We start from the raw sequence: 25,816 nt of genomic DNA on the forward strand, positions 1-25,816 counted from the left end.
GTAATGAAGCCCAGCGCGCGGCGTTAGCTGGAGACGGGTTCACGTGGTCACTTGGCCTGAAAGCGCCTCCCTGTAGATTTTTTCCTAATCTGGGACACACAGCCGAACAGAGCTGAGTGCCCGCAACCACTAGGGTCTCACCCTCTCAGTGCGCGCTTTAGGACCCAGTGGGGTAGCCGCGGGATCCTGGAGTGGGCGTGGCGGCCATTGTGACGTCACGGGGCGGGGCTTCCTCTAGCTGGGACTGAGGGACAGAAGGACCGTCCGGCGCGCGCGTGGCTGGTAAGGGTCGTGGGTTTGCTTCACTTTGGTTGCTCTTCGCAGTCTGGCGGATCCTCCCTGGGGAACCTGAGGACTCGGGGTCCAGGTCGCTACGCTTCCCTCTGGGCTACGCGTCCACCCCTCCCCCCACTAGCTGAACCCGTTTTGGGGCGGTGTCACCCCCACGGCTAATCGCTCTGGGACGGTGTACCCTTCCTTCCCCCTAACCCAGCGGGGTGCACTCCTAGTGTCCGGGAGGCCGGCAGAGGGCCAGGCGTGCATCTCCATCTCCCCAGCTTTCCTGGGCGCAGGACGAGTCCTGGCTGTGCTGGGATCTCCCGCGGCGCGCCCCTGGGAGCCTGGGCTTCCGAGGCTGTGGGTGGGGAGCGCTGCTCCCCCGGGCCCTGCCTAGACTCCAAGTCCCGAACAGGTCCTGCTTGGTCCGGCTCCTGTCAGTGCTTTACCTTTGTTCCCCCTTCCAGGTCGGGATGGTGGCTGACTGCGCAGGATAGTGGCGGCCATGTGGAGGTGACAGTCAGCCTGTGGACTCAGCGCAAAGGAGCTTGGACCAGGTGGACGTCGCTGGCTGACAGCGCGGTCTCGGTGCTGGCGATGGAAGCGGAAGGCTTGGATTGGCTTCTGGTCCCGCTGCACCAGCTGGTTTCCTGGGTGGCCGCTGGGGCCATGGTCTTCGGAGGGGTGGTGCCATACATCCCCCAGTACAGGGACATCCGGAGAACTCAGAATGCCGACGGTTTCTCCACTCACGTATGCCTGGTGTTATTGGTGGCCAATATTTTACGGATACTCTTCTGGTAAGTTCAGGACTTTCCTACCTGGGAGCGCTGCTGGAGAGATGGATGGCTTTGTTCTTGGGGTTTCAAGTGGCAGCGAGTGGAGCTGTCTTCTTCCCCGAAAGACCTCTGGAAGAACAGGCTTATTCTTCTATGGTGGTTGAGTAGCTTGAGCGTCATTTCCAGGAAGACTGGCAGGGCTGGAGCAGAGAGTCAAATACAATCTCCATTTTCATTTAATGCGTGCTTTACCTTTGTCTGATACACCCTTGCACCTTTCCTTTCCTGAGTGTGGAGTGGGGTGGCAGGTTGAGAAAATAATAAATGTAAAGTGAGTTAGTGACAGGACTCTTCTCCGGGCTTGCCTTTTGCTGTCATTTCTCCCTGACCTGATTTTTTTCTTTCTTTTTTCGTTTTTCTTTTTCTTTTCTTTTTTTTCTTTTTTTGGCTTTTCAAGACAGGGTTTCTCTGTAGCTTTGGAACCTGTCTGGAACTAGCCTCCAGCTCACAGAGATCTTCCAGCCTGTGCCTCTCAAGTGCTGGGATTAAAGACCCGTGTGGCTGCTACGGGGCTCCTGGCCTGTGTTTTTATTGCTGTTTGTTTATTTTTAGAGACAGGGTTTCCTGGCTGTCCTGGAATTTGCTCTGTAGTCCAGGCTGACCTCGAACTCACAGAGATCCACCTGCTTTTGCCCCCTGAGTGCTGGCCTCAAAAGCGTGTGCCACCACCACCCAGCTGCTTGTCTTACATGCTTGAGTCTTTTCATGTAGGAAGTCAGTCTTTCCCCATAATACTAAGGTGGAGTCTGTTTCTTTAGCCCTTCTTGGGCCACCTTCCTCTTATTTTCATTTTCATTCTGCTGAGGAAGTTGAGATTAATATTAACGATTGTTGAAACCGTACGTATTTGAGGTTTTTGCTGTCTTAGGACAGGGTTTCACTATGTAGCTCTGACTGTCCTGGAGTTCACTTTGTAGACTAAGTTGGCTTCAAAGTCAGATCCTCCAGCCTCTGCCTCCTGAGTTCTGGGATGAAAGGCATAGACCACCACACCTATACTGTACATACTTGAGAAGATGAATTTTCAGAGGAAATTTAAAAAAAAGGTTCTCATTACATGCTAAATATCTGTAGTTTTCTTTCTGGTCCATTATTCCAAATCCTCTGTATACATAGGAAGGCTTTGCATTTCTCATGAAGGCAGTTGCCTAAAGAGATCCAGGGAGAAGAGAGCTAGGGAGAAGGGATCCAGGGAGAAGGGGGGAACAGAGAGAAGGGGACAGGGAGAAGGGAGCCAGGGAGAAGAGGGACAGGGAGAAGGGAGCCAGGGAGAAGAGGGACAGGGAGAAGGGGGACAGGGAGAAGGGAGCCAGGGAGAAGGGGGATGGAGAGAAGGGATCCAGAGAGTTAGTGGCAAAGTTCTTTGCATTTGACCTTTCTGTGGACTGTTGGAAATGACCTGAGGTTTTACTAACTAGTATTAAAATCAGTTAAAACCAATCGCACTAGGTCAGGAAGATGGCTCCAAGTGAAGGAACTTGCTGCCAGTCCTGAGTTCAGTCTCCTCCACATGGTGGAAGGAGAGAATCAGCTACTTCCTGTTAGTTGTCCTCTGACCTCCACACATGCAGGAATAAATGTAATAACTCTACATTAAATAAGAACACGCCCACTTTGTATAGTTTAGTGAGCTTTGTCAAAGGCGTCCACCCTGCATTTTGCCAGTAGAGAGTTTGCTCTGCACTTCTGCATTCTGTCCCAGCACCGGGCCCCCTGTGTCCCAAGAGTGGGTTCTTGGCCTGGGTCTGTGAGTCATAGTGAGCTAGTGAGCTGATAGAAGTGGAGTGAGTTGGTCACTGGGGTCACCAGGTGACTTCCAAGGAAAGGGTCATTGAGTTCTCACTTTCGTTTTTTTAAAAAGCTGGGGAATTGCATTTCAAAGATTTCTTCTTCTTGCTTTCCCCTGAGAGGAGGGTAGAGGTCCCCAGCTTGGCTGCCTCCGTGACTGCCTGCAATGAAGGAAGTAGCCCTAATTAAATCTAAGGTTGAATGGAAGCAGATCCTTTGGTGTAACCTTGCGCAGACTCTTCTTGGTGGTTCTGTGTGCGCAGGGTGGAGCCTTGCTTTCAGGCAGGCTGCCCAGTGTAGTCTAGCTTACATAGGGAAAGGACATTCACTTTTTGGCTTGAGGAACAAATTTTCTCCAACTACTGCCTGAGGTTTGACTACTGACCTGCTTTGGGGCCATCAGGAGTGAGGCCATTTTCCTTGTGTGCCATAGTGGAGAAGGTCCCCCTGCCTTTGTGCTGGGGTCTCTGGGAAGACCTCAAATACTTTTCATCATGGGTGTTCAGTTGCCTTCTGTGGGGGCCAACCCTTGTCCACACATGACCTCTTTAGTAGAATCTGTATCCCAGGATGTCTTGGGCTACTCAGGGCTCCTGTGGGCCCTGTGTACAGGGCCTCAGTTTCCCAGAACATTCTAGAGGACTGTGAGGAAGGGAGGTGCTGAGGGTCCTGGCCCTCCTGACTGTTTCCACCTGGGAAGTATCTTTCCGGGCGCTCACAGGATGAAAGCCAGAAGTCTGGTCCGTGTCTGGGACACTGCAGCCCATCTATAGGCACACTGATGCTTTGAGGTGTGGTGTGGGGGCCTCTCCTGTGCTTTTCCATAGAGCTTTCTGGAGCCTCAGTCTTGGGGTCCCTCTCAGGGTTTCGCGGCTCAGCATCCAAAGGCTGCAGTGTCTATGCTTCAGTGGGAGCAATACTGGAGCATGCACCCCTTCCCTGTCCACACAGTCCCCTCCCCCCCAGTGGAGAGCAGGTCCGGGATGTGGCAGACTCCAGATGAGTTTGGAGCCCTCCAAACTATGAAAGAATTAGAACCTTCAGCCGTTTTCTTTTTATTTATTTATTTATTATGTATACAATATTCTGTCTGTGTGTATGCCTGAAGGCCAGAAGAGGGCACCAGACCTCATTACAGATGGTTGTGAGTCATCATGTGGTTGCTGGGAATTGAACTCAGGACCTTTGGAAGAGCAGGCAATGCTCTTAACCACTGAGCCATCTCTCCAGCCCCTTCAGCCGTTTTCCAACACTAACTGGGACCCAGCCCTCAGAACTCACTGGAGGATGGCTGCATGGTTTTTTTGGTTTGTGTTTGTTTAGGTTGGGCAGTCCTTCAGACTGAGTTAACTGTGAGAACCCAGGATCTCTGGAACTTGTGAAACTCTCAAGCCTTTATTTCTTAGAGTCCTCGTCATGTTATGGAACTCCCCTTTCGCAGACTGTTCTCCAGGAAACGGGAGTTCTAGGATTTTGCACTTTTGATGTTAGATGCTGGGGCCGAGTGATCCGTTTATGTCAAGTTTGCAGACCAAGATAGGGAGCAGAAGCAGAGAAGGGCCAGATGAGGCTGCAAGACCGGTGCCCAGGTTCCACTTGAGCAAAGTTCGCCACCCAACCGGGTAGATCTGAGCATGGTGGTGCTGAGTCTCCACCACTGCTGGCAGCAGGTCCTGGCTGTGAGCCTGAAACACTGAGAGGCGGTAACAGGCTGCTACTAAGGCCATAAGTTTCCTTTGATATGGAGGGAGTAGCTGTAGAGATATCTAATCTCCTCCGTAGGAGTTTTTCTGTTACTTTGGGGCTTGGAGAAGTTGTCTATAGAACCAGCTACTGGATTTCTCCAACCTTGTGCCCCCTGGCTCCAGCACATGCCTCCCCATGATAAGTACCAGCTTTCCTCCCTCTGAGAGTGGTTGAACTCAGCATCCCAAGCTATGTGATGGCAATCACCCCTTGCCCGCAGGTGTGTTAGTTAGCAGGAGGGGAGCAGCGTTCTTAGATACCCTCAGGAGGAGACGGTTGGCATTAGTTTGGTAAGAAATGGCACCTTTCTATATCTTTGAAAATTGATGATGTTAAAATTTTCCTATTTATTTTGTTCCTTATGCCTTTCAGAGTTGTGCTTTTTGAGAGTCTGTGCCCTGTTTCAACTGCCTTCCCATAAATAAGGCCAGTCAGATCCTCAGCTCTGCTTGCTGGCACCCTGTTAAGTGGTACCCTCGCTTCCTGTAACCACCAAGCTCATTGGAATTGACTTTGATGTGCCGCGTGGTAGCTTAAACCTTGACCTTTTCCTCTGGAGTTTTTCTACTAGCAGGTGCCTTCAGCCTCTTGTGGACCCGAAGTGACACCTTCCCATGTTATCTCCCCATGTAACCATCTTTGTGAGCAAATTGCCAGCTAGATAGCCAGTGAGGAAGAATACTTCCTAGAGCGACTAAGGCTTGGTTCTGTCTCCCAGTAACTCTGAGGTTATGGTTCACAGTTTTCAAGTGAAGATACCAAGGCTCTGAGATGGTGGTCATAAACGCAGAGATCTGGGGACAGTGCCAGAACCACAGGACCCTGGAACATACCTAAGAACAGAGCTCGTCTGCCTGGGCCAGCTCCGTTTCCACTCTGTACCCAGGTTGTCCCTTTTCTTTGTCTTCCTGCCAGTTTTCTATGCTCTCCTGACCTCAGGCAGCGGCTTAGTCTGTGGGGCTTCTGAACTCCCCGGGGACATTTGGGCCTTGAGGCCTGCACAGAGGACCTGTCCTGGACTCGGAAGATACAGTCTTGGCTTGCTACCCCACAGGAAACTGAGACATGCCCCATTGCCGAGGGAAGCCTCCCTACAGCATGCCCTCCCTCGTGGAAAACCTTACTGCTGACTCTGCTTCCCTGGGCTGTAGCACACCCCGTGGGGAGATGTTTACAGGAAGTCCAGAGCTCTTGGAAGGCCCTCAAGCTGGCTAGGATTCTCTCTGACCCAAGGGCTTGTAGGCACAACTTTCAGGAACTGAAGCTTTTGGGTCAGTTAAAGGACTTGTGTGCCATGCATGATGGGACAGCTTTTCCTCACGGAATGCACATTCCTGGCCACAGAGTCTTTGAGATACAGGCAAGGTTGTCGCCCTGTCTCCAGCTGATCTTTTACAAATTGCTGTCACCGCAGTTTTGTGAGATGCTTTTATTGTGTAAATTATTAATTTATTGCCAGACTTGGCCTGGAACTTACTTCATAGTCCAAGCTAGCCACGGCCTTATGGTCCTTTGGCTTCAGTCTCCCAAGTGTGTATTTATCGGAGTGTACCATTCACCCGGTTTGGTTTTCGTTTGTGTGTTAATTTTTAGCAAGCTCCTGGCATCGTAGCAGCCGCATGGATGATGTGATAGGCTGTGTCCCTGAGCAGGCTTGGCGCTGGCTGTGAATCTGCAGGACCATTTCCCCGTGTCCCTCCTGTGCAGGGTCAGGAGCTGCCTTAACAAGGCCTGGAGGTCCCTCCTGTCCCAGGAGACCAGTGTCGTGAGGGCCAGGACGGGGAAGAGAAAGGCTGGCACTGTTGCTAGGTCCCACAGTTTTCAGGAGGGGATGGAGTTGTTGGGCTGCTGTGTAGAATCTCTTAAACTGCATGCGCTAACCACCAATTAAGGTCTTGGAAATCACTTTCTTGCCAAGCAAACTCCGAGGCCAATGCTAGCCTGTGTTTGTGCTTTGCTGCAGTGGGGTTAAGACTGGGTTGGGACCTGCCTTTGGAGATGGCCTGTTGGGGCTTGTCTTTGCATCACAGCCTGGTGGAATTCTGCTCTGCCAAGGGTGTGATCCCCAGACCTTGATGGTTGCTGAGTGGCAGTTCTGCCCTCCAAAGCCGGTGGCCCAGTCCGTAAACTATTCAACCCTAGTGGAAGCCACCAGAGTGGCTGGGGGAGGGGTAGCTAGGGAGGGAAGGTGGCCCTGGGGTGGAGGAAGGACCTTTGGTGGGGTACCCCTGACTGCCTTCTCTTCTTAGTGGAGGATGGATGTGGAAATTGGACGAGGCTACATGTCTTAACAGACGTTTCCTCTCTAGGCAGGAAGCAGAGCTACTGTGGTCTGGAAATAGTCTTGTCTGGTTAAGATTAGATTTTGACTGGAGGGTAGGTATGTAGGGTCCCCTCATACCGATATGTGGCCCTGGGTGGGTGTCTGAGACTAAGTCACAGAGTCCATGAAGGGAAGACGTGGCTTTGGAAAAGCCTCATTTGGAGATGATGTTCCAGGTCCCCTGCTGAGTCTGCCCTGGGTCCCTTGGCCCTTCCCCTTTCTAGCCAGTTCCATATAGACCCTGGAAGGGGAGGCAGCTGGTGCTAGGGCTGTGGTGTGCACAGACTCTCCCCTGCCCTCCTTTCCAGTGTGCAGCTCAGTTCTGGCGGAGGACGGGCTGTGGAAGTGCCGGCAGGGCCGGTGCCGGCTTCCCTCCTGATGCGGGCGTGCTCTCTCCCTCCCCAGGTTTGGAAGGCACTTCGAGTCCCCGCTGCTGTGGCAGAGCATAGTGATGATCCTCACCATGCTGCTGATGCTGAAGCTCTGCACCGAGGTCCGGGTGGCCAACGAGCTGAACATTAAACGCCGTTCCTTTGCAGGTAGGTGGTAGCGTCTCCTAGAAAGTCTTGCTTAGGCAGCAGACAAAACTTAGCTCTTGTGAAGCAAAAAGAAAGAGAGAGGGAGAGAGAAAAGAAAAAAAGAAGGAAGAAAGAAAGAAAGGAAAGAAAGAGAAAGAGAGAAAGAGAAAAGACACTTCAGCATTATCTAGGTAGCTTTTATTTCCCTAAATGGCGATTGGCTGTAATTGATAGTAGTATTTTTCCATACTGTAAACATTTCACAGTTTGAAACAATTAAGATAAGACTTTCTTGGAATCGCGTGAGGTTTTAACTCCTCTTCCGGCACTTGTGTTCACATCCTGACTGCGTGCTGTCACGGAGGAACTGGAGAAGGCAGAGTCTTGTCTGTGTGCAGCTGCCCGGTGAAGGAAGCCCCATCGGTATGCCCCTTAGCCTTGCCTCACAGGCACAGGCACCCACTGAAGGTAGAACACACCCAGGGTCTGTGTGTTCTGTGGTCTGAGGACCTGGGCAAGAGCCATCCCCTGCTAAGCACACGACACTCCTTGACGTTGGGCAGCTAAGAAAACACAAAATGCTCGCTGTTTTTGTCCTTTCCTTCCCAAAAGCTCTGATCTGGCACTCTGCAGTCAGCGTAGGCTGGCTGGCTTCACAAGAAGACTCAAAATCCTGCCTCCTATTCTAATTCTATTTACTTTTATTTGTGTTGGTGTTTTGCCTGCATGTATGTGTGACGGTGTCAGAGATTTTGTAGTTATAGACAAGTGTTAACTGCCATGTGGGTGCTGGGAATTGAACCTGCGGCCTCTGAAAGAGCAGTCAGTGCTCTTAACCACTGAGCCATCTCTCCAGCCCCTTCTTCCTAGTTCTAATTCTCCTCTACCTCCTCCTTTCTGGCCTTAAACTCTCAATCCTCCTGCCTCAGTGCTAGGATTATAGGCACATACCACCATACCCAGCAAAAGCCTTCCTTTATCTTTCTAATAGTGAGCTAGTATAGCTCTCTCTTGTCTGAAACAGAGTATGTTAATCTTGCTTATAGAAATATCTGGTTCAGTGTTTAGTTTGGGAACTGCTGTGGTGTAGGCCCATATTTCTATATGGTATGGCAGACAGGCTCTCAAGCCATAATTCACACCTGAGGTGGCCTTCCAGACAGGCTGTCGCTACCCCAACAAAGGGTCAGATGTTGTTGTGCTCTCTTTTGTAATTTGGAGGATGCCTGAATAGAGATACCAATTCAGGCCTATGTGACAGAGCTAGTATACAGAGCAGGAAGAGAGGAAGACTTGACAAAATGGGCATAGAAAGGTGTGGTCAAAGATGTAGACAAGACTAAAGCCATTCACCTGATTACCTAAGAAACAGAATGCTAATGAATTTCCCCCTCAGTTTGAGTTTTTTTTGATATAAAGGCTGTTTGGAGAATAAACAAGAGGAATTTTCAGGATGTACACTCAGGATTCCATGAGGGATCACTGAGAATCTCCCTCCCGATAAAGCCATGTGAGTTGTGTCTTTATTCCCGCGCCTCCACACTGGTCCAGAGAGATAGTTTATGTTGGGGCTAGCACTGGACCCCGACATAATGGAGCCCAACGTTGGGCCTCTTTATTTTTATTTCTGGTCACTATTTTTTCCCATTAACAGGATCCTTCTGTGTTTCTGTTCCCACCTGGTTTTAGTAAAACAGTTGATGCCATCTCTGTCTTTGTAGAAAGTGGCCACACTTGGTTTTGTGGGAGAAGCCTATAAGGTTGATAGCTCACATCCATCTTCTGTTGTGTTCTCATCAGTTCTTCCCATTGAGAGCATCCTTTATCTCCCCGGAGTATCTATTTCCCATCCTCCTGATGCACGACACCAGTGCTGGTGCTGATTGTATTAAGATTTCTATCTCTAGAGAAAACAGGATATTATGTAGGAGCTGAGGCTTCGTGGCTCGACATGGTACTCTGGCTTGCTTCCTAGAAGCATGACCTGCCTGCCCTACTTCTCTGTTCCCCAGGCTTCCATATAGCTAGATCTGAGCCCCTCTGAGCCTCAGCGTCCACTTGAAACAGATGCCATCGTGGCTGCAGGATGGTGGGTCCCTAGCCATGCTTACACATGCGAAGGCTGAACGCCTAAGTTGTACCCAGGATGCTAGAGACTTGCTGTATGTTTGTACTGCTTCTGGGCTGCAAATATAAGAACAGGTTCGTGGCTTCGATTGCCATGTGGTTTGGCTCTGATTGTGACCCATGTCAGATGATAGCTACAGAAGGCTTGCACCGTACGCAGTGCAACAGATGTAGAGCGTGGCTTTTGTTTACTCAACCACATTCTACTTGTCCCTTCACCTCGGGTGACTGTGGTGAGTGCAGGGAGCCCTAAGAACATACCAGGGTTGGGAGTGTCATACCACAGCATGATCTAGACAAAAGTGTGTGGGCAGTGGAGTCCCAGTTGGCCTCTTGTGTGCTGTTCTATGTGTGTATAAGGCAATATTTGCATTTTGATAACTAGGGTTGAATTAAAATAGTAGACCACAGTTTTCAGGGCTAGGCCTGAAATATGAATTTTTTTTCTTTCTTTTTTTTTTTGGTTTTTCTCTGTGGCTTTGGAGCCTGTCCTGGCACTAGCTCTGTAGACCAGGCTGGTCTCGAACTCACAGAGATCCACCTGCCTCTGCCTCCCAAGTGCTGGGATTAAAGGCGTGAGCCACCATCGCCCGGCTGAAATATGAATTTTTTCAGGGACCCATTATGGGCATAATATTGACCCCAAGGATGTCCCCCTAATTTAGGAAGGGCCTTTGTGGATGTGATTAATATTGGTGATTATGAGGAAGAACATTATTCTGGGTCTCCTTTGTAGTCTAATTTGAAGTACTAGAACAGGACCCACCTCATGAATTTGAGGGTCACTAGCCCTCAGACCTCTCGACCTCTGCAGAGGACAGTGGAGCTTGTCTGAGAATTATATTTTTGCTGTTACTATTATTATTATTATTATTATTTTTTTGGAGATAGGTTCTTAGCTATCCTAGGACTTTCCACATAGACCAGGCTGGCCTCAAACTCACAGAGATTCTCCTGCCTCTGTCTCCCAAGTGCTGGAACTAAAGGCCTGGGCCACCACACTCAGCCAGAGAATTCTTGATGTTTATGTCTTTAGCACTTCATGTTTTGAGTCCAATTCATATTTACAGGGCTCGTGTCTGCTTTGCTTAGGTCACTGGGCTTCATGTATTCCTGAGTGTAGTTCTCATGAACTGTGGGGGGGTCCATTTCCTGCCATCTCTAGGAGGAGGAGGGTGGCGCATGAAGAAACTCAGACATGCACTCTGGTGCCAGCCCATAGTGTCTCAGTCCTGCAGCTGCCGAGGCCCCGTAGGAGGTACCTCTCTTTACACCAGCAGCTGGCTTTACACAGAAGGCTGGTGCCTCCTAATGAGCCGCTGAGCACCATCCCAAGCATAAATAGGGCGTGGAGCCCTGTGGGCCTCATGAGGCACAGTTCAGGCAAACTGGCTGTGAAAATAACTAACGAAGGGCTGGTAAGAAGGCGCTTGTCATCAGTCTGACTGCCCAAGTCTGGTCCTTGGGACCTACATGGTAGGAGAGAAATAACCTCTGTATGTTTTTCTCTGAATTCCATATGTATGCCATGCCATGCATGTGCACACACATATACGCAGATACATAAATGTTAAAAAGTTGAGAAAAACCAATTGGTATAAACTTGTTTGTGCTACGTGTATGTGTGCACGCATGCTGCAGGTGCTCACCATACAGAGGTCAGAGGAGGCTCTGGGTGTTGTCATGGGGTTGCTATTGCTGTGATGAAACACGAAGACTGTCTGAGTTAGGGTTTCTATTGCTGGGAAGACATCATCACCTTGGCATCTCTTATAAGGGAAAACATTTCATGGGGACTGGCTTATAGTTTCAGAGTTTTGTTTAGTTCATTATTGTCATGAAGGGACATGGCAGCATGCAGGCAGGCACGGGGCTGGAGGAGGACCTGAGAGTTCTACATCTTGATCTGCAAGCAGCAGAAAAGAAGACCAAATGAGCCTCACTGGGTGCAGCTTGAGCTCATGAGACCTAAAAGCCGCCTCCACAGTGATGCACTTTCTCCAACAAGGCCACACCCACTCCAACAAGGCCACACCCACTCCAACAAGGCCACACCCACTCTAACAAGGCCACACCCACCCCAACAAGGCCACACCTCCTAATAATGCTGCTTCTTATGGGCCTATGGGGGCCGTTTTATTCAAACCACCACAAAACGTAAGTTGGAGAGCAAAGGGTTTATTTGGCTTACATTTCCACATCACAGTTCACCATTAAGGGAAATCGGGACAGGAACTCAAAGAGAGCAGAATCCTGGAGACAGTAGCTGATGCAGAAGCCATGGAGGGATGCTGCTTACTGGCTTGCTCCTCATAGCTTTATTCAGTCTGCTTTCTTCTGGAACCCAGGACCACCAGTCCAGGGATAGAACAGCCTACCATGGGCCGGGTCCTCCCCCACCAGTCACTAGTTAAGAAAATGCCGTACAGCTAGATCTTACGGAGGCATTTTCTCAATGGATGTTCCCTGGTGACTCTGGCTTGTGTCAAATTGACACACTAGCTAGGACAGGTGACCTCTATTGCACTCTGCCTTATTTCCTTAAGGCAGGGTCTCCCACTGAACCTAGAACTCGGCGTTTTCCAGCTAGACTGGCGTAGCCATAGCAGCTTTCTGTGTGTGTTGTGGAGGACAGAATTCAGACCCTCATGCTTGCACAGCAAGTGCTGTACCCACGGAGCCATCTCCCCACCCCATAAAGACATTTGTATGTTGAGACAGGGTCTCTCTATGTAGTCCTGGCTGCTCTGGAACTCAGTATGTCGACTAGGCTGACTTGGAACTCAGAGAGATCCTCTTGCCTCTTCCTTCAGGATTAAAAGTCTCTGTAATATTAAGACAATTGGGAAAATTTTAAGCTTCTATCATCTGATGATTGATTGATTGATTGATGAGAACATTGAGTTACAACTATTTAAAAATGTCTTTACCCATGCCTTTCTTGGAAGGCAATGCTGTAACCTGACGTTCTCCTTAAAAAAAAGCTTAAAAGCTTTCCAGGTGCCTCAGTATTATAGACCTTTTATTTTGAAGGTCATTAATTCAATTTGCCAGTTAAGATTAAAAATAAAACAATAAAAATAAAAGCAGCTGGGCATGAAGGCTCATGCCTTTAATCCTAGCACGGGGAGGCTAACTCAGGTCAATCTCTGAGTTCAAGGTCAACAAGCAAGCCAAACGGGGCTAACCTGTGAGACTCCAGCAAATTGTAAGCCAAACGGGCTACACCGTGAGACTCCTTTATCAAAAAATTAAAAAAAGGAAAAACAAAAAGGAAAGAGAGCAATCTAAAACATCAAATACATGATGTATTATTGTCTTGCTGTACAGAACACACAGAGTGGAGGCTCTCAGTAGACTTTGAGGACAGCAGAGGAAAACAGAGGAAAATGGGTCCCTGTGGCTATTTTAAACCTTTTCATACCTTTTCCAAGTTTTTTCTTTTATAGCCAGTGGCTTATCACAAAATCTGTGTAATTTCCAAAACTAGAACCCAACTTAAAAATGCCACGCATTCCATTGAGACTCTTTTCCAGATTCCCTCTGCTCACTTAGAATGAGGGCCTCTAAATATCAAATCTGGGGAGGCAGGGATAAGGGTGGCCCCATGAGACAGCATGATGTCTCTTCCTGCCAGGCAGGTGCTCTGTGCCTCTGGAGCCCATGGAGAGTGGGCCTGTCCTGTAGGTTTCCAGTTTCAGTTTTTGATTGATGGGGATTTTATAAGATTTGATAGGTGGGGATTTTATAGGTGGGGATTTTATAAGATTTGATAGATGGGGATTTTATTTATTTAAGATTTTTATTTTTATGTATACAGGGTTTTTCCTGCATGTATTCTACCTACAGTACAGAAGAGGGCACCAGATCTTATTACAGATGGTTGTGAGCCACCATGTGGTTGCTGGGAATTGAACTCAGGACCTCTGGAAGAGTAGCCAGTGTTCTTTACCTCTGAGCCATCTCTCCAGCTGCCTAGATGGGGATTTTATAGGTGGGGCTTTTATATGATTTGACAGGTGGGGATTTTAACATTTATGGAGTGGGGAGCGACTCGAAGGAAACTTGTGATTCAGCCCACACTGGGAGCCCACCGTAACCCCCCATTTGAACCCACACCCGCGCATGCTGCCCAGGTGCTCTACCATCAAGCAGTATCCCAGCTCAGCCCCGCGTGTTTTGAGGCACGCTCCAGACATCACTGCATTTGTGGATGGTTCAAGTGTAGCGCTAGAACAGGGCTTCTCAACCTGTGGGTCACGACCCCCTTGGGGGAGGGCATCCGACAACCCTTTCATAGGGGCTGCCTGAGACTATCGGAACACACAGATAATTACGTTGCGATTCATAACAGTAGCAACATTATAGTTAGGAGGTAGCAACGAGATAATTTCATGGTGTGTGTGGGGTCACCACAACATGAGGAACTGTATTACAGGGTTGCCACGTTAGGAAGGTTGAGAACCCCTGCTCTAGAAGCTGGTATAGGAAACAGTCAAACTACCCATGCCAAAATACCAGTGTTCAATTCCATATACTTAAACATTCAGTTTTTGTGGAAGTTTCTGGTGGTTCGTTTTGACTTGGCTACGTGGTCCCCTTGAGGCAGGGTCTGAGCACTCTTGAGGGCTGGTTATCTTTTTTTGTTCAGTCACTAGGCCGAGTCTTTGCCTTTTTTTCTTAACATTAGTTACTCTTGATCTAGAACCCCTTCCCAACTCCCCTTTCCCTGCACTGTCCACCATTAACTGTGGTGTATCTGTTGGTCTCCAATTCCATGTGGATCTCTGCATTCTGCAGCAACAGCAGCAGATCAGAGCTGCAGACTCCGAGGGTCTCCAGGACGCTCTGTGGTGGATCCTTCAGTAGACACCAGAGCTGCAGACTCCGAGGGTCTCCAGGAGGCTCTGTGGTGGACCCTTCAGTAGACCCTTCAGATACCAGTTTATGCCTCTCTGCCCTTTTTGTCCTAGAAAAGCATTTTAAAGGTAACTGGATTCAGAGGTTGACTGGCCCCAGGATGGTCTTTTTAGGTTTTGAGGACACACTGTTGTCAGGGTTGTTGGCACCTGAGGGGATCCTTTAACCTTGAGGGATGCAGAGTGTTGGTTCTTCTGTTGGCTAGAGCACCTCTGGCCAGAGGTTCCACATCCAATCACTGAGCTGCTAGGGTTGACTGTGGAGGAAATGGAGGTCTCCATCAGTTTTTGCGGCTGACTTTGGAGAAGCTGCAATGATGCCTTTGCCATCAAGCTGATATGAATTCAAACCCGGTTGGTGGCATGGTATGTTCTATTTGGCTGCTTTTGTTATATTTGCTGGTGCCCAGTCGTTCTGGCCGGTGGGAATGTCTGGGTCAAGGTCTTTGGACCCTTGCTCCATTTATGCAGGATGCTAGCATCATCTCTGCTCTAGGCTACGCTGGATCACGCCTTCACAGAGCTCTAGTATTGGATATCGCTGGCACAGGCCATGACTGTCATCTGGCTTTTTCAGTGGGTCGAGGTGGGAGGTGTGTTTTGGAGAAGGAGCCCGTCATTACTGCACAGATTCTTCCTGCTGAGCCCTTGTGGCGAAACCAGCTCAGCTTCAAACTGGGCTCCACTCTTCCACCACCTGTGTCCCAACCATGTTTCTTAGGAACCCAAAGCATTCTGAGATGTGGGCCATAGCCCATGCTGCTTTCCATAAGCAAGAAGAAAGATACCAACAATGTGGTTGCTGGAGCAGTGGATGGATTGGAGTGTTAAACACTCGGGGTTCACTGATGTTCTGGCAGAGATGAGCCTCAGAGTCACCATGAGCAGTGCCTTTAACCAGAAGCTCCACCAGCTGGATATGCGTGTCCATTTGAGTGGCTTTGTTTCTCACTTCTGTTTGTTTTCTAATTTAAAATTTGTATTTATAGTGTATTTTTCATTTTAAATTTCTCTAAGTAGTTATTTGATAAATTGTTCCTCAAAGTCAGATAGTTAAATGCATCTGTCTCAACTCCAGTGCCCAGAGCTCCCTCCAGGTTGGGACTTTCTAGGTAGATGGGCAGGGTCCATTTATGGGCTAAGTTTTCTTTTATTGTGATGAATGTTCTAAATTGGTGGTCACAGTGACTGCCCCTCTGGGTGTGTCAGAGCCATTGAGCTGTAAACCTTCCTAGGGAGATTTTAAGGAGTGCTGTGTGAAAGGACTCTGCCTTTGCAAGAGCTTCTCTGCTGCTGCTGGGAGTCACGGTAGGAACTTCCGTGTTGAGCCTGCCTCCCACCCCAGCTCTACGCTTGGCTCTTGGCTCTCCTTGGTTTTATCCCTCTCCATCCATCCCACCTGCAGCCATTGTCCACAGCCTGCCAATCCAGGTGGTCCTGCTATGCAGACCTGCCTTCCTGAGTCTGGGACGTGAGGCACAGCTACATCAGATGAGTACTTGCTTCTTAAGACCTCCCGCAGGAGCCCTAGGCCTCATCTTTGGGTTACCCTAAAACTGAAGCAGTGGAAGAAGAACCTGGGCTGTGTCTTTGTTGCAGACTGGCATCTGAGTCACATAGCATCTGAGGACTGGAAAGGATGTGTGTGCACGCACGCACGCGCACACACACACACACACACACACACACACAAACACACACATACATACACAGACACACATAAACACACAGACACACACAAACACACACAGGCATACACACATAAATACATACACAAACACACACACATACTCGCTCGCTCACTCACTCACTCACTCACTCACTCACTCACTCACTCACTCAAAGGGTAAGACACAAGCTACACTTCCTGATGGGCATCCAGCCGTTTCTGTGGATCCAGACCCCGAATGCCAGCAGCAAATGGAACAGATGTGTAGAGATGCATGATGGTGCATGATGGCTGCAAGCACGTCGTGCTTTTCTCAGCAGCTTTCAACTCTAAGCTTGCTTGGCTCTGAAAACAGGAGGCCAGAGGACCTTCAGGTGCCTAGGGGCATCACATGTCCTGCACGACTCAGTCTTGGGCCACCCTTGGGCCTTTGCTCTGCCCATTTGTGCCCGACTGTTCCAGCGTGTTTTCTCTCTCGTTCTGCATTTGTGGGTCTTGATCTTTAAAAGAGGCGCCAGTAAAATTGACTCGACTCATAGCTGGGTGCCAGACGGCTCCACTTTGTGTGGTGCCTGTGGTCTGAAAACCGCAGATTTGGTGACAGGTTTTTACTCCTCTTTGGTAGCCACCTCCTCGGGGAGAGGTCATCTGCTGTCAGCTTCCAGTTGTTTACTTCCACAGCGTGCTGACAGGGCACAGCCTGTGACCTCACCTCTGTTTCAGCCGGTTAAACCCCAGAAAGCGAGAGTCTGCCAGTTGCCCGAGGTGCCCTGGCATGGAAGGCTCTAGGCTGTTGACCTGGTGCAGTACCAGCAGGGAGGTTAAAGCATAACTATTGATTGATCCTGACGTACTGTGACCTGTTCCAGGTGAGATGTCTGCCCAGGCAGGTGGAGTTTCTTCGTCATGATGTCGCTGAACCATGCCTGCCATATTCACCGTGAAATCGGCTGCCCTTTGGCTGTGGACCTGTGGCTCTGTGTGCTCTAAAATAGCCGTACCACGTGGCCTGTAAGAGCATTTCAGCCCCAGATTAACTGTTCTCAATCCCAGGCTGCCTGAGCTTCTAGGGACGTGAGAATTGGGGCTTGTCACACCACGGTAGTTAATGTCCCTTGGCTATAGAAAGTGAGAACTTGCTGGCTTAGATGTTGGTGGGTGTTTCCCCCTCGTCCCCTTCCCTCGTTCTCCCGTGCACTGTCTGAGGGTCTTATCGAGAGAGGGTAGATTGAAGAACAGTTCAGAAAATGAACTTTTGAACACACAACAAGAAAAACCTCTTTTCTGCCTTGATGTTTTTGTTGTTTTGTTGTTGTTTGATTTTAAAGAAATGTGTCTCTGCCAGGAACACCCACTTCCCAGTGTTAAAAACAGTCTGTTTTTGTCTCCTTTCTTTCTGTTTTGTTTCTCTCTCGTTTTAAATGTAGCCACAGACAGTAAGGATGAAGAACTCAAAGTCCCCCCCAGGCGGCCCTACCTGGGTATGTACTGCAAGACTCTGGCTTCATTTCCCTCTGTCAACACTTCTCCCTGCACTTACCTGATCTCACAAGCTGCTTCACCAAGCATGTTCACGCATGATACACTTAAGCCCACAGCTCTGCTGCTCTCAGCCTGGAACATTTAGAACCTGCCAGTTTCAAGGGAGGGGTGGACCAAAAGGAAAGAAGAATGGATGCAGAAAATTCAAGATTGCAAGCTTTTAAGTTTATTACGAGCTAATTCTTTTCAATGGTGTGCAAAGGGAATTATCATCACCATTCCCTCTTGAATTGCTCATTGCTACTCTGTAGCGATCAAGCCGGCTTCTAGTGATCCATGCTGCAGCTTCCCTGGACTGTTGGTTCTGGACCAGTTCCTGGACTTCTTGAGATTGCCCACATAAAAGGTCCACGTCACCTGCAAGAAGGGACAGCAGTTTGCATCCTTTCCCGCCTTCCCTGATCACCCCGGCTGGATGGAGATGAGAGAAGACGTGTGTTCCACTCTTGGTTCTACTGACGACTTCTGTCTTTCCTCATTTAGGGTCACTTTGTCTTTTCACAGTTGCCTTTAACGGTTGAAGGGAGCGCTTGTTATTGCGAGCAGAGGGGGTTTGTTCTGCTGTTGTGGACGGCACTGGCTAAGCACTGTGCTGTGGCTGTGGAGATGATGGCGTGAGTTTTGCCTTTTATTCATCTTTATGGTGACTGGCGTTTGATTATGGTGTCTAGTTACTTCTTAACTGCTGGATGCCATTGTTAATACTATGCTGAGGATTTCTTTTGTCTCTGTTCCTGGAAAGTTTTTGGTCTGGAGTCCTTTTCTTGCCATGGCTTTTTTTTAGTATATCCTAAATGTAGGCTAGAATTATTCTGAATACTGGATAATGAAGTAAGTTCTTGTGTTTGTGAAGGATTGGGCTAATTCCTCTTTACAATTTTGGTACGAGTACCTGGTAAGGCTGGTAACAGTGTCGGCTCCACCTATTGTTCTGCCCCCTTCTAGATCTTCTGTTGCTTTCTTCACCCATCACGGTTCATTAGTACTATGGCTGGGTTTCAGATTCATCTCAACAAACTTCTCCAGCTGTGGGCATATAGTTTTCCTGTTCTCTCTCTCTCTCTCTCTCTCTCTCTCTCTCTCTCTCTCTCTCTCTCATCTTTGAAACAGGGTTTCTCTGTGTAGCTTTGGCTGTCCTGTAACTCACTTGTATAGACCAGGCTGGCCTTGAACTCAAAGAGGTCGCCTGCCTCTGCCTCCCAAGTGCTAGGATTAAAGGTGTGCACCGCCACCGCCCAGCAAGGACGTATCATTTTTCTTGGTGCTCTTTTGTAATCTCCCCTGAGCATTTGGTGCTGGTCCTTTTATTCCCACCTCTGGTGACTTTAATCCCATCTCCACCCTTTGTTTGTATTACTCTACTTACAGGAATGTCAATTCTATTGATTTTTCAAGGAACCAACTTTTGGTTTTATTGGTTTTTCTTTATCTAGTTTACTTAATTCCACTCTGACTCACCCACTTTGGTTGTTTGTTTCCCACCTGGTTTTGCCACAGTTTATTAACATGGAGGATATTGATTTTAGTTTTTTCCCCACTACTCTGAAACATCTGTGCTCACAGCCATAAAGCCACCCTGCGATGGTGGACTGGCCTCCTATGTGTTTTGGTCGGTTGTACTTTTTCCTCTCTGAAAGTGTTTTCTCGTTTTCTTCAGTCCATTTACTATTGAAGATGCAGCCCACCCTTCCGGTTTGTGAACCCCTCACATCTCTTTGCTGGTTTCTAGGATCGCCTGCTGTCACTGTAGAGAATGTATTCAACTATTCTGAGGGGAAGCTTCGTTCCCTTCGTTCCAGGCCCCTCCTCTGGTGTTCGCCCTCCGGGAGATGGTCTTTGTTGGCATAGAGAGGATTCACTGTTGAGGGGAGGAGCGTGCCTGTTGAGTCATGGTTCACAGTGATCCTGTGGTCTTTCCTCGTTATTCAGCCTGCCCAACTGTATCCATTTTGAAAGTTGGCACTGGAATTTCCCAGTGTCTGTTAGTTGTGTTCCTCCCCTTTCATTTCTCACAGTTGTTGCTTTTATGATTTTGGACAGTTGTTAGGGCCGTTATGTAGTGTGTCATCCTGCTAGGCTGACCTTTCCTGTCGGTGCAAAATGTCTCCTATGATATGGTTTTGTTTTAAAGTCTCCCTTCCTGCTCACTGTTGAACCCAGGGCCCCATGCAGGGTAGGCAACACCACCGAGGTACCAACGCCCCGGCCTCCTTTTTTCTCATGAGACTGGGTTTTCTCAGTTGCCTAGGCGGAACTCACCCTGCAGTCCAAGCAGGCCGTGAAGTCCCAAGTAGCTGAGTCGCTGGCCCACCCCACAGTTCTGGCTTAAGCCTTACTCTAATGTTAGCCTAGCCTCTGTGGATCACCTGTGGTTACGCTTTGAACAGTAGGTGGATGTCAGATTCAAGGGAATCCTGGGCTACATAGATAGCAAGAGCTTGTCTCAAAACAAAATTTAAAATAAAACTCTAGGACCGGTGAGTTGGTTAGGTTCACTTTAGGTGACTGCTGATGAGCATGGAGACCTACGATTTGTCCTGGGACCCCTGTGATGTGGCAGCAAGAAAGGACCAGCTCTCACATGCTGACCTTTGACCCTCGTGTGCACAGCATCACACTCACAGATAAATGCACACTAAAAATCAAAATGATTCCTACCCTATTACCTGCTTAATGTTTAATTAATGTTTTAATTTATGTCATTATTTTTGTCTTTTGTATGTCCTTCTTTTAACTTTAAGATAGTTTTTTTGTAGACAATTGACTAATAGTGTGATGTTTAATTCCTTTAGTAATTTTTTTTAACTATAGATTGATAGCTTTTTTTTTTTTTTTCAAAAAAAAAGCCTTAGTTTCTCTGAGGCTTACAATACAGATTTTTGCTTGTCAGAATCCTTTTAATTTGTCCTAACTTCATTTTTGGGGGGAGATAATGGAAAATCCTGCCTAATTCCTCCCTCTGTTTTTTGCTGGTGTGAGGACTGTGTTTGCAGTTTGTTTATGGATGTTACAAATGTAAGCTTGTATCTTCTAATTGTTACTATGTATAGATTTTACTCCTTTCAAAGATGAGGGGAGGGAAGAAGTTAGTTACTCTGTCTCGCTTCCTTACAAGTTTTGGCCAGCCTCCCTTCTGTCTGTGGGTTTGCAGTTAGCACCTCAAGCATTGCTTTCCTCCTGTGCTGTTTTGGAAACTCTCTCATGGAAGGCATTTTAAAACATCCCCAATAGTACTATAACATACTGGTTTTCGGCAGTTCCTTTGTAATCTGGTTAAGACAAGAAAGGCGTGCATGTGTGTACTTGTATTCTTAGAGTTTTGTTTAATCTTTTTGTGTGTGAAGGGGATGTTTTTTCTTGAAACAGATTTTCCAGTGCAACCGAGGCAGTCCCCCGCCTCCTACCCTACCCCTGTGCCAGAATCACACGTGGGACCCACTCATTTGTGTCTTTCATTTTTATAAACACATCCCAGTTTTGTCCTCTGGGTCCGTTCACGTGACCTCTGATGTCACTTGATTTCCACAGGGAAAGCAACAGTTTCCCCAGTTCTTCTTTATCTGGGGACTTTGCTTTCTCCTTCAGTAAAGAGCTGTCTTAGGAGCTGATTCCTGGCTGATGGTTGTTTTCCTCTTCAGCACTTTGAACACCACCCCTCTGCTTTCTGAATTCGGCTGTGTCTGGTGAGAGGGCCGTGAGTGGCTCATCTTACTTGGGGGTTCCCTGTGAGTGACATCATTTTTCTCCTGCTGCTTTCAAGATCTTGTCTCTGTCTCTGACATTCAGCCGCGGTTGGTGAGGTATGGGGACCTGTGTTTTGTACTTGAAGGTAATGGGGCTCCTTGGGCGGGCAGGTCTGTTTAGAGTCTGTGCTCACAGACTCCGAGCCCTTTTCATGTTCTTTCCCTCTCTCCTCCCCGTCAGGATGCTCTTTATGCCTGTGTTGCTGCACTCGGCCCTGTCTGTGTTTCTCATAGGCACTGTTATTGTCCTTCTTCAGGCAGTGTAATGTCCATAGAATTACCTTGAAGTTCCCTGGCCCTTCTGTTAGTGCAGGTCTCTTGTTGAGCCCAGATAATGAGTTTTAGTTCAGACACCGCCTAATTCCAGCTGCTCCTGGTTCTCAGCGATTGCTCTCCCTTTAGAAATGCTCTTTCGTCGGGTGAGATGATACCCTGGACCTCTGTCAGTTCTTTATATCTAGTCTTTGGTTTCCTTTAGTTCTACATATATTTGCTATTCTACATATACTTGCTATTCTGAAGTTTTTGTTTTGGTTGCTGTTTTTTTGGTTTTTGGGGTTTTTTTTCCTGCTTAGTCTAATCTCTCTTCACAAATAATGTTTCTTTTTTTTTTTTTTTTTTTTTGTTGTTGTTGTTGTTGTTTCCCCCTCTATAGGGACTACATCTTCCTGTTTGCATACTGGACATTTAAGGTTACTATTGTGACAGCCATGGACACTAATCTCATACCCGGGGGAAGCTGTCTTATTTGCTAGTGTCCCGGTTTGGTTGGACGGGGCAGTCTGAGTCCAATCTTCTGTATGCCTGATAGTTCTCTCTGGTCAACTTTGCGCTCCTGATGCTCTGCCCTCACTGGCACCGCACTTGGCCTCCACTACCTGCAGTGACGGCTCTGTTGATGTGATGGTACTCTGGGTGACGCCACATCGCAGTGGGCACTGGGGGACATCAGTGGGCACTGTGGGTCATCCTTATTGCTTCCTTTCTCCTTCAAGACAGTTTCTTGCTAAGTAGCCCTATGTAACCCAGATCAGCCAGGTATTTGCCATCTTCCCAACTTAGTTCCCAAGTGTAAAAATTCTGGGTGCCTGACCACCTCAGTCCCCTCTTTGTCATTCAGGACCCACATCTTCATTCTCTTGCTGCCCTCTTGAGCCCACACCTGTGCTCTGAGTATCTGTCCCTTGGGGAGAGCTTGGATTCTCTGCCCGCATACCTGTCCCCAGGACAAAACCTCAGATGCTGCTCCAGAGCCGGTAGCAAGAACAGTAGTGAACCTCTTGGGCCAACAGCTTCCTCCGAGAACAGGCCCTGGGTGACCTCTGGTCTTCTTCTGGAGGGAGTCCCCACTCTGTGGATTCTGTGATGGTGGCCCCCAGTATTCTCAGCTGTACACTTGTGTGGAGCTCCTGTCCCTAGTGTGCTGGCTGGGCTTGGAGCCCGGAGCAGAGGAGCTAAACAGGGGAAGAGATGCTGACTGCAGCTGGACCACCGCTGCATGCATAGACCAGCTGTCTCTGCCAGCTCAGTTCTCTGCAAGTACTTACCTCACTGTTCTGTTTAACTTAAGCCCCTGGGGTTAGAAATAGGGAAGGCGCTTCATTCAGGCTGACCACAGGCCTTGGTGCTGTCATCGGTCAGTGCCATCGAGGAATAAACTCGGGGTGGAGTGTTCCATGGGGGCTAACTGTTGACACCGAGCAGTGTTGTTCATCAACTGCCGCAAAGCAGGAACCTTAAAGCTTGTTGGAAGTGAAGGCACCATGTTGGGTGGTAAAGCTGTTCATTGTGACGCCCCCTGGGCCAGAGCCTTGCTGGGCCCTCTCAGCTGTCTGTGAGCTGTGTTGCAGTGAGCTTGTGTGGAAGTGTTTGGGGCAGAGGTTGCTGTCATCCACTGCAGTATTGGTGGCCTGAAGAGTGCTCTCTGCAGGGTGGCATGACAGGCCTGGCCGCTGAACCCTCTCTCCTCGGCTCATCTCTCCGTTGAAGGGAGCCCCGCTAAGGAAGAACATTTCGTGCTGACCGACCGCACCCTCCAGTGTTACCTGTCAATGCCATTGAGGGGAAAACTTGGAGTTGAGTGTTCCAACCCTCTGGTATGTTGGTAAGGAGAGTCAGAAAGGACTCCTGAAGAGAGAGACAGCATCCACAACACCAACAGCCTGTACATAGGGAGCACCCTGACTCCAGCTTCCCTGGCTTTCGGAGTCACTGCCACAGTGATGTGGTTATCACCAGCGGCAGTGCCATGACATAACCTTATTTGTTCAACTTCAGATTGAGACGCTGGCCTCCATCCCTGCTTGCTTTACTCTGGCCAGGCAGTGGGTGCACCCAGTCAATTTCCCAGGGGACCCTCTCTGGAAGCCAGGAGTGGGGAACTGAACATGGCGCACCGCCAGCAATGCTGTCCAGCTTCCTTGGTGAGCTAGGGCTCCATTCTCAGAACACTGATTCTGGGTCGCTGAGTCGTCCTTGCCAGTCCTTTGTCTGTTGTGGGTGAGGGCAGTGCTGGGGAGGGTCCAGACCACCAGTCTGGTCTGGAAGGCCAGGAAGGCCATTTCAGCTGTCCTGGAGCCCTCAGGGCAGGCCAGACCCTAGGTCAGAAAACCATCTGAGTCAGAGCTTCCCATGTCAGGCACCAGAGAGAGGAAGTTCAAACAGGCAGAAACCAGAGCCCAGCACACCTTTACCAAGGTCAAGAGCAAATCAGGGATCCGCTCTTGGGGGTACACTCCTGGGGGTATGATAACAGAGTCACAGCAATCTATTTGGGCTCTTTTGTCTGCAGCACACTGAGACCTGTTGACATCAACACTCTGGGAAGTTGTGGAGAGACAGCCTTGTGTTTGGGAAATAACAACTTCAAATGGCTCAAGGGAAAAATAATAATTCTAGTCCAAATTTAACTTGGCGATGTCCAAATAAATAAATAAATAAAATAAAAACAAAAAGCCCCAAGCCTAGCCAGCCTGCTTGAGATTCATGCACAACCTTCCTTCTGCCACTAATGCTCACAGGAACTCTTGACTGACAGGCACAACTCCTAGTCCCAGGGCCAAGCCTGCACAAGATTCCAGGGTATGGAGCCTCACCTAGAGAGATGACAAGAGCCACCTGGCCCAAGCCTGCTATAGGCCAGCAGCAGCACCAGGTTTCACTCCACCCAAATTCAAGTCAGATCCATCAAGAGAATTTTAAGATAACAGCAAGACCTCCTGCAACATGTGTGTGTGCTTCGTGGGGAGGGGGTTTGCAAGGTGGCTCTGCCCTTGCGTTGCTGAGCCTGATTCTTCTTGGTCTCCTGTGCAGAACCCTGGTCAGTTGTTGAATTGCCCAGCTCGGGGCAGACTACTATATTTCCTGTCTCCTCTGATGGTTTAAAGCTGTCTCCCCTAATGCCGCTGTCCCCCAGGATGGTGGGAGCTGTTCTGGATTGTTGACCCAGGGCTCTGTGAGGACTGCGGGCCACGGGGATGCTCATATTTTTTTTGGGTGAGAATCACCTGTGGCCTCATGAGGTGGCCTTGTTCAGTGAGGCTCAGGACAAGAGTGGTCACTCCCAGATTCACAGACTAAGGTGTGGGTGGCCAGCTGGGCTCCTGCTCACTCCAGTCCACAGTCTAGACTTGCGTCTTTGCCACAGATATTATGGGACAGTATGGCAGCCACAGAAAACCTTTCTGGAGCTGGGCTGTGGGTCTGCCATGGTGGGGCTGAGTACCTTAGGGAACTGGAGAGAAACATGCCACAGTCCCACTTGCCAGGTAGAGCTGGGAGGTTACATGTGGTACCATGCTGTCATAGGGTGGCCTGTCCTTACTCGGCTCACCTCCCCTAACAGCTCAGTCTCCTGGGCCCTACTTCATGTCAGGGCCAAGTATTAATTAGCACCTTTCTCCCCACCCCTGAGGTGAGTGCCACTGCTGGCCCTGGCGGTACCCTGACCTCTAGCTGTCATTTCTGAGAAAAGTTGAGAGACGTGTACCCTGTTCTCATTGGGTTTGCTCTGCCTTTTCAGGGGCTGATGATCATCTGCTTGATTTTTTTTTTATATTTATTGAGCTCTACATTTTCCTCTGCTCCCCTCCCTGTCTCTCCCCTCCCCCAAGGTTCCCATGCTCCCAATCTACTCAGGAGAGCTTGTCTTTTTCTATTTTCTACTTCCCAGGTAGATTAGGTCTATGTAAGTCTCTCTTAGTGTCCCCATTGTTCTCTAAATTCTCTGAGATTGTGGTTTGTAGGCTGGCTTTCTTTGCTTTATATTTAAAAACCACCTATGAGTGAGTACATGTGATAATTGTTTGGGTTACCTCACTCAAAATA

At 48.8% G+C, this 25,816-nt stretch overlaps 1 protein-coding gene across 5 annotated transcripts in view; it reads left to right on the forward strand.

Annotated features, from left to right (window-relative positions):
• Positions 1-224: 224 nt before the first annotated feature.
• The window catches only part of Pqlc1 (PQ loop repeat containing 1), a 38,800-nt gene continuing 13,208 nt past the window's right edge, over positions 225-25,816 (forward strand). For 2 of the 5 annotated variants that reach the window (XM_005356304.3, XM_026783539.1), the window contains exons 1-4: positions 225-282; positions 744-1,076; positions 7,378-7,511; positions 17,633-17,686. In XM_005356304.3, the coding sequence (XP_005356361.1) occupies positions 874-1,076; positions 7,378-7,511; positions 17,633-17,686 (391 nt within the window). In that variant the 5' untranslated portion in view covers positions 225-282; positions 744-873. The other 3 variants (XM_013349630.2, XM_013349631.2, XM_005356305.3) reach the window with 2 other exon arrangements.

The sequence above is a fragment of the Microtus ochrogaster genome, chromosome 18, assembly GCF_000317375.1.
Source record: "Microtus ochrogaster isolate Prairie Vole_2 chromosome 18, MicOch1.0, whole genome shotgun sequence".
NCBI lineage: Eukaryota > Metazoa > Chordata > Mammalia > Rodentia > Cricetidae > Microtus > Microtus ochrogaster.